Below are 15,381 nucleotides of genomic sequence, written 5' to 3' on the forward strand. Positions count from 1 at the left end.
ACATCCCAATTTGACAAACAGCAGCGGTAATTAAAAGAAAGATTACATAAATAAAAACATTCAAGCAGACAAAAGATCCAGGCTAATAACTATTTATAACAAGCATAGATAGCCTGTGAACTCCTTTCTCCCATGCTTTAATTATTTGCAGAAGCTTCCACATTTGCAAGTCATGTGTGCCCTCCAGCCTTAATAGCAGAAACACCTTTGTGTGATATCCATAAAAACAAACAAGAGAATTCTTTGCTATATTGTTACTGCTAACTGCATAATGATTTTTTTCTGGAATTAATAATTTACTCTATCACTTATGGAAAACTCTTTTCCAAAGTTCGCCTGATTTTTTTTTTTTTTTTTTTTTTGCTTGGTTTGGTTTTGCTTTTGAAATTATCCTTGCTTATTTTTAAATGCGTGTGAGTTTTCAAACAGAGGAATTTAGGTCACCTGGTCTGCATCAAGTTGGCAGAACAAACTTCTAACTTGAGGAATGAGTATAAATCATTGGTTCAGTCACAAAAGGGAAGAAAAGAGACAGCAAGGCCATCTTGTTGGTGGGAATGGGACAACAACAACAACAACTACAACCTTCCTAAGGTACCTTTTCTACCCATCACATGCAAACATGTCCTGTAGTCATCCTTCCCCCAGAATGGCAGTGCCTGGGGGTGCCTGGCAGTGCTGCCACTTGCTTGCAGGAGCATTCAGGGAATGTGCCAGCAACATCCTGGGTCTGTCTCATTTCTTCTGTGCTACAGGTATGGGATAATTAAATAACATAATTAAATTGATTTTTATTATTATATTATTTTTAAAAGGCACAGATATGAAGTTTATTCCTAGATGAATACATTTATTATATTATACATAATGCATGCAAATATATATATAGGTTCATGTTATTTGTTCTCATGTTTGACGTGTTCACTTTCTGGAAAACAACACCAGACATCATTTTAAAATCTAGTGACATGAATACACCTATTAAGCTATCACATTTTAGTGAAAATAGGCACTTGAAGCAACACTTCAATAAAATTCACTCTAAAAGGGCTATCAGATAACAGATTTTAACTTCAAGACAAAATTATTACTCTCATAACAGGGAAAAAGAAAACTGATGCAATAAACATTTGGAGGACTTCAATCATAAGGGAAAAACTTGAACAGTTATTCTACCATTCAGTGAGTACGAACAAATCATTCTGCCAAGTTCCCTTTCACTAAAAAGATCATTTGCCAATCAAGTGCTTACCACTGGTGAGAACTGTGATAGATTTCAGTTTTGAAAAGGGATGCAAGAGGTTAAGAAGAATGAAGCTGCATCCCAAGGAGTCAAGAGAATGTGCCAGGAGCAGTCCCTGGCACAAGGGCTGGCTGGCACAGACACAGCCTCTTACCAACTCCCAGGCAGCAAGGATCCTTGCTGCAGTCTGGAGGGCAAATAGGGTGAAGAGTCTAAAGAGGTAGGTTTTGTTCTGGTGCTACCCACTGACATTTAGCTGACAGCCACCCAAGGTGATGGTCTCATATCAATTCCTCCCCACTCCCAGTCTGAACCAAAATGACAATTTTTCTACAAACTATCTGTAAGCACCCGGCAGAGAAGGAGATGACTAAGAGTCAGCGTGGATTAGTTAAGAATAAATTATGTCGAGCCAATATAAATTCCTTTGAGACAGGGTCACAGGCATGTGGGTAAGAGAGAAACAGCTGAAGTCATATATTTTGATTTTAGTACTTGTGACACTGTACTGACAGTGCATTCCCAAAGCAAACTAGGAACACGTGATAGAGGTGGAACTATCTTTTACTAGATGTGAAACATCTAGTTACAAAATAATACCAGGAGTACCATTATCAATGGTTCATTGTAAAAAAGGGCAACATGTATTTCAGAAGGGTCCTCAGGGATGCATCCTGGGTCTGGCACAGTTCCATTAGTGGCCTGCATAATGAAATAAGGATCACATTGTTAATGTGCCGACAACTGCAAGCTGAATAGGACTGTCAGAGCTTTAAAGAATGGTTAGAATTTATAATAACCCTAACAAGTTATATCATCTGAGTATAATACAATGATTGTTTTAAACAGAATAAATGAAAATAAATGAAGGAATCATGCGCTGAACAGAATAAGGAGGAACTGAGATAAGCAGGGGGCAATATTGATGTGCATAAAAAGTTGCTAAAAGCAGCACACTCTGTTCTTCCTGGCTGTGGAGGACAGGACGAGTAATGACTTTAACACTTTAGCACAGAAAGTTCCAACATCAAGTAAAGATAACTAAGAGTGGAACAGCAATGTAGTTGGGGATATTATGGAAACCGTTGCTGGAGACTTCTAAGAGCAAGTTAGGCATGTATAGACCAGAATCAACATAGGTGTAGTTGAAATTCTTACTCCTAGAATAATATGTGTTACCATCTAGAGAACACATTTAATATTTTATATATTCAACAGAGGAGAAAACCAAACCACATACAGACTGATGATTGGAACGAACATGATTTGTTACATTCAGCAACAAAAACTCTGAGAGTCACCAGATAAGCACACGCCTGAGCCTCCACACAGCCTGGGGGAGGCACATGCACACCATGGCCTCGGCAGAATCAAGGCTTCTCTCAAGCTGCTCCAACACTCCCATAGAAGCAATAGAATAAAATGTCATTTTACCACTTAGAACATTTAAAATGCATTTATAATTATTAAAATTATATTTGCCAAGATCCAGAACTTGCTGGATGATGATAAAAAAATTCTGCTATTTGAAACACTAAACCAACTTCCATGCAAACTTCCTAATTACTCTGAGGAGTAAGGTACCATTTAACTTCTTCACTCCGTAGGACAAAATTCAGGTTTATTTAGTATTGCCACTATTTTAAATATTGAGTGAGGTTGCACTCTTAATCTAAAAGCATTTTCTGAGTGGGAACAATTCCAAGTATGACTTCATACTGTTCATATTTTTTTTTTTCTAGTCCTATTTGGGACTGAATAGTGGCTTCTAACAAGAAGCTGGAGAAAACCCACAATGTCTTCAATAAAAGCAAGTAAGTGATCACTAAGAAAAATTAGAAAAAGCATCCCATCATCTAAGAACTGTGAGAAAGCCATGAGTATGAACAGCATTTGTGACACTATACAAAAACCAGTAAGAGATGTAATTGCTCTCCCTATGTCTACAGAACATGAGCTTCTAATTGAAGCAGGAAGAAGTAACATCATCTCTGCTGATGTTATTAGTTGCCTGTCAACGTTATTAGGGCCTGTCAGTGAATTTTTCCACCTTACAAAGCAAAAAATCCACTAACTTCTGAAATCCCTTAATGTTTTTATCTCAGATTAAAACAAACTTCAGACTTCTGAACTATTATTTCTTAGACATTGAATTACAGAGAAGATGGAAGGAAAAATTGTACAGTACATGGGAGAAGATGAATTAGGGAACCCTGAAAATGTACTGAATGATTTGCCAAATGAAACAAAAAATATAGCCCAGTACAGTCATTTTGGTGAGATTAGACTATGTAAGACTAGTGATATGTAGATAATTTTGATTCGTGATAGACTGTGAAAAGAAGTTTTGTGAGGTCTAAGGGAAAGGTGCCTTCCAATACATATCCAGAACAACAAATAAACCAACATAAAAACTTTTGAAAAATATAGATATAAAACCTAGAAGTATCTGTATTTCTGTTGAGGCATTGCTAAACCTATTTGTGAAGATTCCAGTCGGCAAAAATAAGGGATTCTTTAAAAAAAAAAAAAGTTGAACTCAGCTCTGAAATCAAAATTGTTAGCATGTTCTGGCAACCTCTAGAGACAAAATGCCCCCTCATTATGAAATCCTGTATTCTCCAGCCACATCCAGTTCCATCTGCTGCAGTGGAGAAGGGAGTTCCTCCGGAGGTCAAGGTCAGGCCACAGATACAGACTGTTTGCAAAAGCATTGGAGTATCTGATGAGAATTTGCATCATGTCCCTGAAGCAGGAGCAGGAGATCCCACACCAATCAGCAGCAGACAAATCTGGGTATCTTTGGACAGGAAAACACCACAAATTGTTGGGTTTGACATGAGCCCCTCACCTGATCTTTTAAGTAGATATAATCTCACCACTTCGGTGGTGTCCACCAAAACCCATTTATAAACTCAAAAGTGTTGCCATGTACCAGGCATGAACTGCATGCTAATCCCCTATTTGCAGCTTTGTTGCAAAGAGCAGATATTACACAATAACTTCTCACAATGAAAAGTAAAAAATTAGTCTGTATGTATACAGGATCAGAGGAGCCAACCCGTACTTAAACTGTAATGAAAACTAAATTCTTAAATAACAACAGTGTTTCTAATATTCCTAAATAGTATTAGAAAGCAGTTCTGATACTCAAATCCATTTCTTCCTTATTAAAAAACAAGGCTTTAAAACTCATTTCTGTCTGGGATATTTATATAAACAGTTTATGGTTTAATGGCCTTTTTTGCCAGATGATTGCTAGCCTTATTCGTGGGTGTACTACTTAAAAACAGTGATGACATGAATTTGTAAACCCTCTCTTTCCATTTGGTATTACTTTTAATGTGAAACTAACATAATTGTTTGGCACAGCTTGTGGTATTTGCTTACAGTAGGTTTCAGCAGGCTATATTTCATTTTGTCACAAGTTCTCTCTTGAGTCCAGGCTCAAAGTATGTTTCTTTTAACTCTACTGATACCATAAAAAGTAATAGTGTCTTTTTAAATATTGTTTATGAAGATTTTAAGTTACTTACAACAGTAATACAATTTTAATAATGGTCCTACAGACTTGCCATGAGCAGAACTTCAATCCTCCTTGCATCAAAGTCCTGCATTTGTGGCATTGTGTGTTGATGTGGGTTAAATCTGCCTTCCATGAAAACTCAAAACTAATGTTCTGAGTGGGTTGAGTGGGCGCTCTTGACTGCTTAAACTCAATTGAAACCCACAGCTGACAATCATGATAGTCTCTCATAATGATTTATAAAATATCTATATTAAAATTAAAATTATAAGAAAAATCAGAGATGTATGGAATAATAAAAGGAATCCACCATTTACAATACTTTAATACATTCTATACACTAATCAAGAGAAAAATTAACACTTTTGGAAGTCTGAATCTGCATTGGTTACTCCCCGCAAATCATTTAAAAGGCCCACTGACCACTTGACTAGATTAAGAGAACAAAGTACAAGGAAAACAGGAAAACTAATATGTAGAATAGGCAATTTTTAATAACATATATTTTTACTAACAAGGATTTGGAATCTTCTGAAATTCCTATCATCAATGAGTGTTCAATGACTGCATTAATTCAGGTCCCTCTTAGTATCAGCAGCAATTCCTCAGTAGGTGATTTCAAAGCTTAGGCCTTATTTTGGTAGAAACTACAGGGCAGGACATAACCTTTCAGCTGTGCTGGTAATTATGAGTATACAAGGACTGTGGATATGAATCATATTTCAGAAATATTTGAGCCCAATCCCTTTTCTTTCCTGAACTAAAGTTTGCCCAACACTGTTTGTGCTGCAGCAGGGCGTGCTGAAATCCATTGGTGCCAGGTGGCACAGTACCCAGGGCAGCTCCCAGGGGAATGGGGTATGAAATCAGCTCTGGCACGATCCCTTCCTGTCCCTACACTCACACAGATGCCCCTGCTCTCAAATTCTGGGAGGCATTTGTTGCAATTAGCAATTAAATGGAGCCGAGGGACTGGGTGTCAGACATGTGCAGCTGGGGATTACTGGCTGGGCGCCTCCAGCCAGTTTGGAACAACATGGAGAGAGCCAACACACATCTCAGCAGGAGCTCTGCCACCTCACCCACTGCAGCCAAGGGCCTCTCTGGAGAGAAGGGCACTGCCTGCAAAACACAGCTGAGTCCCAGTAAATAGGCAAGGGGGGTTGATGTACTCTTGCACTCACCCATAATTCAAGGCTCAGACTGCATTCAGTTCTTTCAGCTCAATAACCACACTATAAATCAACAGCATACTTGACACAGTCAACAATTCCTTATCAGTAGGAAATATTTTCATGCTTATCTTGTCCTCTTTTAGAGAAAAATGAAATAAAATTACAAACTTAGAATCTAAATAAAATTATCAAAACAGAGGCAAAATTAAGATTAAAATTCTCATTTCTTCTTCTTGACATTTATAGACATTAAAAATCTACAGCAGCCCCACAAACATCTTTTCTTTAAAGTGAGGCATTGCATTCTTATTTATTCCCTTCATGTATTCAATGTTCTCAGAAACTTCACAAGACTTTGAATCAAAGCAGTCTCACTGTTATTTATTGACAATTGTGGGAAATGTGATATTGCCATTGTCTAAAGTAGATGCCTAAATTAAAAAAAAAAAAAAAAGGGTGCGGCATTTGCCTTTCAAATGTCCCAGATGCCAGGCTTATCTTATTGAAAGGGAATGACAGGATGGTAACAACACACGTTATTCATATGTTATGTGGGTGGATGTTATCAAGCAGAAATTACCTGTCAGGAACCGTACACAGGTTAGTGTAGTTTGTGAACTACAAACATGTGGCTCCAAAACCCTTACAGTGATTTTGAATCCATTTAATAATCATTCTATTTGATGCTTTAAGAATTTGTGGCCCAACTGGTATACCAACAATCTTTCTGGTGTTGAAGTCATTAAGCTTAACCATTTATTCATATTAATATTACCATCCATTTTTTATATGAAGTAGCATGTCGTGAAATAGATACTGGAAAAATAGATAAAAAGACCTTGTCCCTGTTCACAATTCCACCTTCAAACATTCTCAGAATGCCTTTGTGGACAACACTGCTGGGTAAGTGTCTAACCAAGAACGTCAGTGAAGACAGAAAGGAACGGCAGCAGGAGGAGGACAGTAACTGTGTTATGCTCCTTGGCTTATATAATGCATCAACATGTGAGGTTGATAGAAGCAAGACCAGGCTTTAAGAATAAGATCAAATTATAAATACTGTAACATCAGTTGAATAAATAAACCCCCCATATTTCTGGCTCTTCTTCTGAGCTATTCAAGTTTTCATGAACTAGTTTACAGATGAATACATACACATAAATTCCTACTGGTTCAATACTGAACCTCAGTACTGAAAACTTCAGACATATCCCAAATCTTGTTTTTAAAGCAACCCCACAATGACTAACAGAATGCTTAATAAGAAGATAAAAGACTTTGCAAGACTTTTTAGTCTACTTGGTGGTGTTGGGAGGGGGGAAGTATTGTTCATATTTTTGCCATTTAAAAGGACCAAGGTAAAAAGCTTCTTTGACCATTCTTCTGCTGTTGCCTTTGAAATATGGTAAATTCAATTTAGTTGTCCAGAGCTCAAATTACAACACTCTGCTAATCCAGTTTCTGCTCTTCCCTGAAGCTGGACAGCTACTGACATTGACAATTATGTACAGTTTATGCTGGTTTTCTTACTTCAGCTGCAGTTGAAATGGATTCGTGCTTCATTTATGGAACATGGGAAATCACATCATTATTTGAGCAGCAGTGCCTCAGATCCCATGTGCACCCTTGACATCCTTCCCCCATTGCCTTGTGTTTGCCTCCCAGGGGCTCAGAAGTGATTGCAGAGTGCATCACATCTCACCTGGCTACAGCACATGCAGGGCTCTCTGGCTCATACAGAGGAGCCCCTGGGGCATTCTAGATGCCATCTCCTTCTGCACTATCATGGTATCTCATTTTGCCTTTCCTTCCTTGGTGAGTGTTTTTATAGACTGATGAAATTTGTCCTGGTTCCAATCATTACATTTTGGCAGAAGCATGTGGTAATTGGCAAGGTGTTACTTTGATTCAAAGGAGAGAGCTCTTAAGAACCATGTTAGACACCAGGTCAGTGAGAGTTCATACTTTTAAACATATTAAATGTCTTCAACTAATTTTGAGCTCACCTTAAGAGCTCTGCAAGAATGTACTTCAATTCATGGGAAACTTTCTGATATCCATATTTCACTGCATCCTTTGCCTTTCCCACAGTGAAGAGGATTCAAAATCAGACTCTTCTCTACCTGCACATTAAAAACAGAATAAAAGTAGGTCAGAAATGAAATTTTTACTCATCAGAACATGGAAATCCAGTTAGGTCTGCAAGTTAAATGAGCAGACACTTCTCAGACACCTGTTTTGGGGTCATAAAAATCCTTTTACAAATAACACTTGTTTCCAGAACTAAAAATACCCAAGCAGGACTTCAGATTCCCAATCAAATGCTTTTTCTCTCCACTCTATGATGCAAGTGCTATATACTATAATCCTCTCTATATCTCATAATTTCATACATTATGAAGGTACTGAAGAAAATAAAGCAAGATACTAAAATAATTTCCTTGATAACTCTAAGAGATGCAGCACTCAGAAATAATTAACTGCTGAATACCACCACTACTTACTTCCTCACTTATTCTGACTTAATATAAAAAGTATCTCTCAGATCCACCATGTCTGTATCCTCCAGCTTCAATAATGCTTGGCTGATACTACTGAGCCAAGATAAAAGTGAGCACTTGTCCCCGAGAAGAAAAGCTTTCAAAATGAGGTAAAAGCCATTATGTGGAAACCACTGTTTCCTCTGAGTATTCAGGTTTCAGCAATATCATACCAAAGCCTAAACCAATTAAGGTTGAAGATTACACCAGGACTCATCTACCAGAAATAGCTGCACACCATCATCTTTTTCAGGACCTCACTACAGCTGCATCTCAAGCTCTATTGCAAATCTGTATAGAATTTTCATTATATAAAAAATCCATATGTTGCAGAAGGATATCATTATTGAGCTTAGATGGCTGGATTTTAGGAATCATAATAAGGCCATTCCTAATCTTTTACAATGGACCATGCAGTAATCTTCTCAGAGATTATCAAAATAATGTCAGGTTGTCCTGCTATGTACAACCATTGTATGAATTAGAAAAAATTTGACCTATAGATCAATACAGATTTGTTCTGTTATAGCTCAGGCAAGGCTGATGTCTAAAACACAGAATATTTCTGTGCCATTTAGACCACACATCTACAAACTAACAGACTTTGGTGGGAGTGCCTGTTACAGTAAGTAATCATAATAATTTCTAGATAGATTTTTTTAATGGCTTTACACTATTTCAAAAGCAGATTAAATCTGCACTTTAACCCAAATTTCACATATTTACCAAACTGTTTGGATGCAGAGCTGAGTCATGAGTTTTGGCAGAGCTCTGGGACCCCTGGGGAGAGAAGCTTAAATCCAGACAGCTGCTAGCCACAGATCCCTCCCTGCACCGCCATCTCCAGTGTGGGCACAGGCAGAGATGTGCCTGCCTGCCATGCCTCTGCCTCTCTAGAGCTCATAATTTCACACAGTAACTTCAGATGCCTGAAGTGAGACAAGCCAGCCCAAGTCCCTTCTACATATACAGGCTGCTTCACAAACATCTGAGGGTGCACAGTGCTTTAGGTTGCGTTCTGGCTTGCATTTCACTGAGCAGAACTGACAGAGATCTAACTAATACAAAAAGATCACACAACTCTTATCAGAAGTCAGATTAAATAAATCTCTTGCAGTAAGTAGTATTTCCCTTGAACTCTTTCCCAATAGCACTGAACACACTGTTCCAGCAGACATCTTACACTGTGTACACAGGCAAGATCCCTCCCCTATTTCAGCCAAATATTCCACTTCTTCTGCATTAGCTCTCTTAACCACAGTCTAAGTCTAAGAACTCATATTGAGATATTGGCTACTAAGGGCTCAAAGTAATTTTCTCAAATTTACTTTCCAAAACAGTTTCCCCTGCTGTTGGCAGAGCTTTATTATTTATCCCAGATGTTTTTTCTTTGAATTTGGCTGTAAGTTTTAAAATGTCACTATTCACTCCAATGAGCCTTTCTTATAAGACATACTTCCTATAAAGATGTCCTGATACCTGTTACTATAATATTTAATATCTAATAATTTAATATTTTTAGCCCATGCTTTGTGTTGTCAGAGTCCCAAATTAATTATTCCATTATTTTGCTCAAGACCAATGTGAAGCAATCCTTCCCCTTTTCTGTTTTCCTTGTCTTATAATAATATTCATAGTCTTCTCATCTTTCTCTCATTTTCTAGTATTTCTGAAAGAAGATGAAAGAATTTTTCCAGGTAATTCTCTGCTGGCCTCTAATGCAAACAATTGCTATGAAAATGGTTAGCTCCAGCTGGTTTCCTTTTTAGCATTTGTGAAGCATTTGAGTGAGATCTGCTGATATTATACAGCCCATCTGAACAGAAAAACAGGATCGACACATTTGATAAGCAAACTTGTCTCAGCTGGCAAAGTAGAGATGCTTTCTAAGTCACCAACAGAAGCATTATCAGCTATGTGCCTGCATTAATGAAATCATATAGTGTTAGGATTACAGGGCCCAGCTCTGCCCTCTGCCTCATTCATCACTGACCTCAGAGGGTGATGTAATTCAAAACCAAAACATGGCCTATGGCCAGTACAGGTATTGCCTGCACTTTGTCAACCTGAGAAAGCCCAGTGCCAAAAGAAAAAGAAAAACTCAGACCCATGAAATTGAATCTAGAGAGATTTAGGCACCAAAATTCACCAATTCAAAATAACTTTGCAAGAAAGCCATCTAACCCTAATGAATTTAAGATCACAAAATGTGTCTTTGGTTTCCATCCCAAATGTCCACATGTACTTATAGTATTGCAAAAATTTGAAAGAGTCCTGATCTGAGAAATGAGCCAGCCTGGTTTTGGACCAGCATTCTTTGTGTGATAATCCAAGTGAGGAAGCATTCATTTCTCCACAAAGCCAAATTTTCCAAGTATATGAAACTACAAAATGGTGACAACATAGAAATAGCAAAGGTGCATGAGATGACTGTTGAGTAAGAATTCACATCACACAGGAATCCTTGGTCAGCCTTTTAATTATTTTAATTATTACACACACTAAAAAAAACCCAAACAACCACCAACAAAAACAAAACCAAAAAAGTTCCACTCCTTTTGCCACCTGGGATGACTGCTGTCTCTGACTTCCTGCAAGTCCTGCTTGCTTCCATTCTGAAGGACTGGTCAAAAGAAAAGCGAGGAGTTGAAGCCTTCTTGCTGAAGCTGAGCTACAACACAGAAAAGGAAAATTCATGGAAACAGAAAGAAACATTAAAGGCTATGCCACAGAGAAGGCTGCAGTTGAGACTTGGTCTCTGCTGGCGGCATGAATAAACCACTTGTGTGGAATGGTGCAAAGGTACTCTTGTACATACTGCTGAGCTCTAGGCAATTCTCTCCTGAGTATCTTATGGTTTCTGCTTATTCTTCTGAAGTGCCCAATTCTGAACTCAGGTATCTGGGCACTTAATTAAGATATTGAGACTTTTACTGTACCGCTTTCCTGCTGTTGTTCTGGCAGCTCATGAGCAAAACTACTGCACTGCAAGAAAGCAAACTGAAAAATAGCATTTGTGGATGTTGCAAAACAATATGCCATCAGATGGAACAAATAAACTTAGAAAAACAAATTTCACAGAAAGCTTTGCAAGTACATCAGGTGAAGCTTTTTTCTCAGCAGTTCAGAAGTGGAAGTGCCAATGCAATGAGTTCCTTGGGCCTGTGCTGATAGACACAGCTAACTGCTGGCCAGCAAAACTCTGTTGAATTAGAATCCCATTCCCCTTCCCACTGAGAAAATTCAGGGGCAGCAGCAAAACGTACTCTGTGATCCCCTGTATTTCACCACATCTTCTCTCCCCCACAACTTACCTCTGGAAGAGCACTCTACCAGAATGAAGGACTTGGTAGAAAAGCCTGGAATAAAAACTGCTTCATGTACCTTGTTCCCCACTCAGGAGCACATAAGGTCTAAGCCCAGGGCCTGGCGCAGCGCCCAGCTTCCCCTGGCAGCTCCAAGAGCTTCTGCTGAATCTGCAGCCCTCTGCAGCTTCCTGGAGAGCTGCTATTTTTCAGGGGGGAGTAAAGCAAGGAAAGGCTAAGAAGCCACTGTGTTCTGTAGGTTTTCTGAGGCCCTTATGAATGCATAACATTTTTTCTTTCCAACAAACACAGATTTCTTCAGTTACACACTGGTTATGAAATTAGTTTTATAGGTCATGCAGTTTGTCAGAGATCTTGGCAGTTTGTAAAAGACATGAGAGGAGTAAGAGTTCACATGTTCATATCAAATATGTGTTTCTCCCAGTATTGATGATTAACTAGTGCAAGTTAAAAATATTTTAATAAGTGACTTAAAAGTTAATTAATTCATCAATTACTGAAAAGTGACTTAATTCCTCAATATTTATAAGATATACATGACTGTAAGGGGGAAAAAAATGTTTGCTTGAAGGTTAATGATTGTTTTATGATTTATGATAAGGCAATAAATCTCTATGCCAAGAGGAGAGAAGATCAAAAGCAATTGCATCCCATTATGAATCCTAAGGCAGCCTGCAGACTTCACTTCTTATATCTTGTTTCTTAGCAAGGCAAAAATTTGAGCTTGAAATGAAAAAGATAAAACAGGCTCCGAGAATTGAAGCAGCAGCAGCAGCTCTGGAGCTGAGTTACTATGGCAATGGCAGTGCTGCTGCACAGCTTCTTCTTACTCTTACTACTGCTACAGCAGCTTTGCAAATGTACGTGGGAAATTTCCACCCCACACATGCCACGGGTGCCTGTGGTCTCAGGAGAAGCCCATGGTCTCAGGTGCCCTGATCTCTACTGAACAGAACAGCAAATTCGGGTGATTAAAATATGCGATTTGCAATTTTCCATGGAAACAGTATTGGAGCAGTAGGGAAAGGTCCAGAATTCTTCCTGATCTTTTGTGGCAGGAAGGTAGGTGCCAGTACTTAGAAGATATCTTATAAACATAGAATTTTTATTACAGGAATTTTAGGCGTTTTTTTCAGCCGTAACTACCTCACATCTCTGAATTATAGATGTGTTGTCACTGCCAGGGAAGGATGGTATCATCTTTTTGGCAAAGCATAGCTTGGAGCTCTACATAAGTAATGGATCTAATTCTGATGCCAGGTTAATAAATTAGTAATTATGACTCTTTGGATATACAACAATCAGTGTGTCAGTACTTACCAGTGTCCTCTTTCCTCTCTGAGGTCTAGATGAATGCATCACCTTTCCTGTTACTGATGCTATGCTCTCTGCACTACACATTAAAGGCACATTTGCTCTTAATTGTTTTTGAGACAGTATTTAATATTTATGGTCTAATAGCAAACAGAAGTTCAAATGAAAAACTGGGGCCCTTCATAGGTGTCATGGGAAAATTAACCAGATCTCAGCTGAAACCAGAACAGCAGGAAGCATGAATGTAAAGGGAATCTTTGCCCAAAATTATGATTGCTGAAAGCACAAATTCTGCAAGCTCATTAGGTCCCATAAGCAGACATATACATGGAACATCAGGTGAGTTTCATATTGAGAGTTTCATCATCTTTCTTGGGGAAAAGCAGTCCTTTTCACCCATTGTGAGCATATGCTTATAGCCCAGAATGTAGTCCTGCTAATGCTTGTTTTTTTAAATAGATACTCTCTAGAGAGCAGATTAACAAGGTTACCACATGTGCATTAATCAATAGCAGGGTCAACAACAATTACCACGACGAACGGTAAGAGAGAAAATGCTATAATTAAATATATTGCAATGTATCATCTGAGAATCAAGTACGTTTTTATGTCAGAATCAAGTAAGCTTTTGTCTCTCTACATGTTCCATAAACTGTTACTGAAAAATAATACGAAGAAATTCTTTACGGTGAGGGTGGTGAGACACTGGGACAGGTTGCTCAGGGAAATTGTGGATGCCCCGGCAGTGGCAGTCTTCAAAACCAGCTTGGATAAGGGCTTGAGCAACCTGGTCTAGTGGGAAGTGTCCCTGCCCATGGCCGGGGAGAACAGGACTAGATAATATTTAGGGTCCCTCCCAAACGCTTAACTCTCTATGATTCTATGACTGACAAGCAGAGAAGTCTGTCAGTGCATTTTGCTAAGTGTGCGGCCATACACCCACCGTATCTGTGCCGACACGATCTGCCCTCTGCCCAAGTCTGCCATGCCCGCGTCCCTCTCGCCCTTCGCGGCCAGGGCCCGGCAAGCCCGGTGGGACGGCGGGGGCTGCCTGGCAGCGGTGCCGAGGGGCGGCCCAGCCCCGCACCTGCCCCGGCCCGGCCCCGCTCCCCCGGCCCAGCCCAGCCCCGCACCTGCCCGCGGCCGGGAGCGGGCGGGCGGGCGCGGGCGCTGCGGCGGCACCACGTGCCGGGGCGGGGAGCGGCGGCGGGGCCGGGCCGGGCCGGGCAGCGCCACCCCCAGCGCCGCAGCGGCAGCGGCAGCGCAGCCCCGCTCAGCGCATCCCTCTCGCCCATGCCAGGTGCCTGTTCCGGGCTGCGCCGCGACTGAGGAGCGATGGGGCCTCTGCGGGAGAGCGGCAAGGTGAGGAGCCGGGGATGGACGGCGCGGCGGGGAGCGAGCAGAAGCAGGGGCAGGCAAATCGCGTCCTGCCCCCGCCCTGGGGGGGCGGAGGGGCCGGGATTTGCCTGCCCCTGCCTCGATGATGGAAAGAGGAGGGCGCATCCGAGAGGTTCCTGACGGGGTGTCCCTTCCCGAGCAGGAGCAGAGGACGCAGCTGGAAAAGGAGGTGTCCCGCAGCCGCATCCCCCGCTTGGTCCTTCGGCCGCAGCAGAAGGTATCTCCCGCTTCCGAATCGCCCTTTTCGGAAGAGGAAAGCCGGGAGTTCAACCCGCCCAGCTCGTCCGCGGGCTCCGGCAGGACTATCAGCAGCAACAGCTTCTGCTCAGGTACCGCAGAGAGATCCCCCCAGCCTCGGGGTCTCAGGGGAGCGCGGTGTGCCCCGCACGGCCACTCCCGAGGCTTCGCTGCCATCCCCGCCGCAGCATCTGTGAGCCGGGCTCCCATCGAGCCCGCATGAGCAGCCCGTTTTACCGATGAAAAGGGGCAACCATTGATTTTTCCAGGGAAATCTAGTATCTGTTCTTTTCATATGTGACTGTAAGCGACACCAGATGTTTCCATTCCGAGTTCTGCTATCCACTGCTAAAAAAGTTGGCGGTTTCATTGCGGCAGAAGCGTTGCTTTAAAGAGAAATATTTGCCTTAACGACTGCAGTGTGGTATTAAGGCATTTTGAAAAGCCCTTAAATCAAAAGTCGGTAAAACAGGGGAGTTGCTATCAGATTGCAATTCCTTGTGGTTTTTTGACAGTGATCTCCATGAACTGGAACAGAATATGTAGGTGAAGTCTTCCCTGTCATATTGAAATAAGTTTTGTTTATTTCAGAATTCAGACTTCTACTGATGAGTGTGTTACC

At 40.7% G+C, this 15,381-nt stretch overlaps 1 protein-coding gene across 1 annotated transcript in view; it reads left to right on the forward strand.

Moving 5' to 3' along the window:
- The first annotated feature begins 14,343 nt into the window (after positions 1 to 14,343).
- Positions 14,344 to 15,381, forward strand: part of SYBU (syntabulin) — a 40,181-nt gene continuing 39,143 nt past the window's right edge. The window contains exons 1-2 of the mRNA XM_064706597.1: positions 14,344 to 14,486; positions 14,665 to 14,851. Coding sequence (XP_064562667.1) covers positions 14,460 to 14,486; positions 14,665 to 14,851 — 214 coding nt within the window. The 5' untranslated portion in view covers positions 14,344 to 14,459. The remainder of the gene's footprint in view (positions 14,487 to 14,664; positions 14,852 to 15,381) is intronic.

This window comes from Zonotrichia leucophrys, chromosome 2 (assembly GCF_028769735.1).
Source record: "Zonotrichia leucophrys gambelii isolate GWCS_2022_RI chromosome 2, RI_Zleu_2.0, whole genome shotgun sequence".
NCBI classification, from domain to species: Eukaryota; Metazoa; Chordata; class Aves; order Passeriformes; family Passerellidae; genus Zonotrichia; species Zonotrichia leucophrys.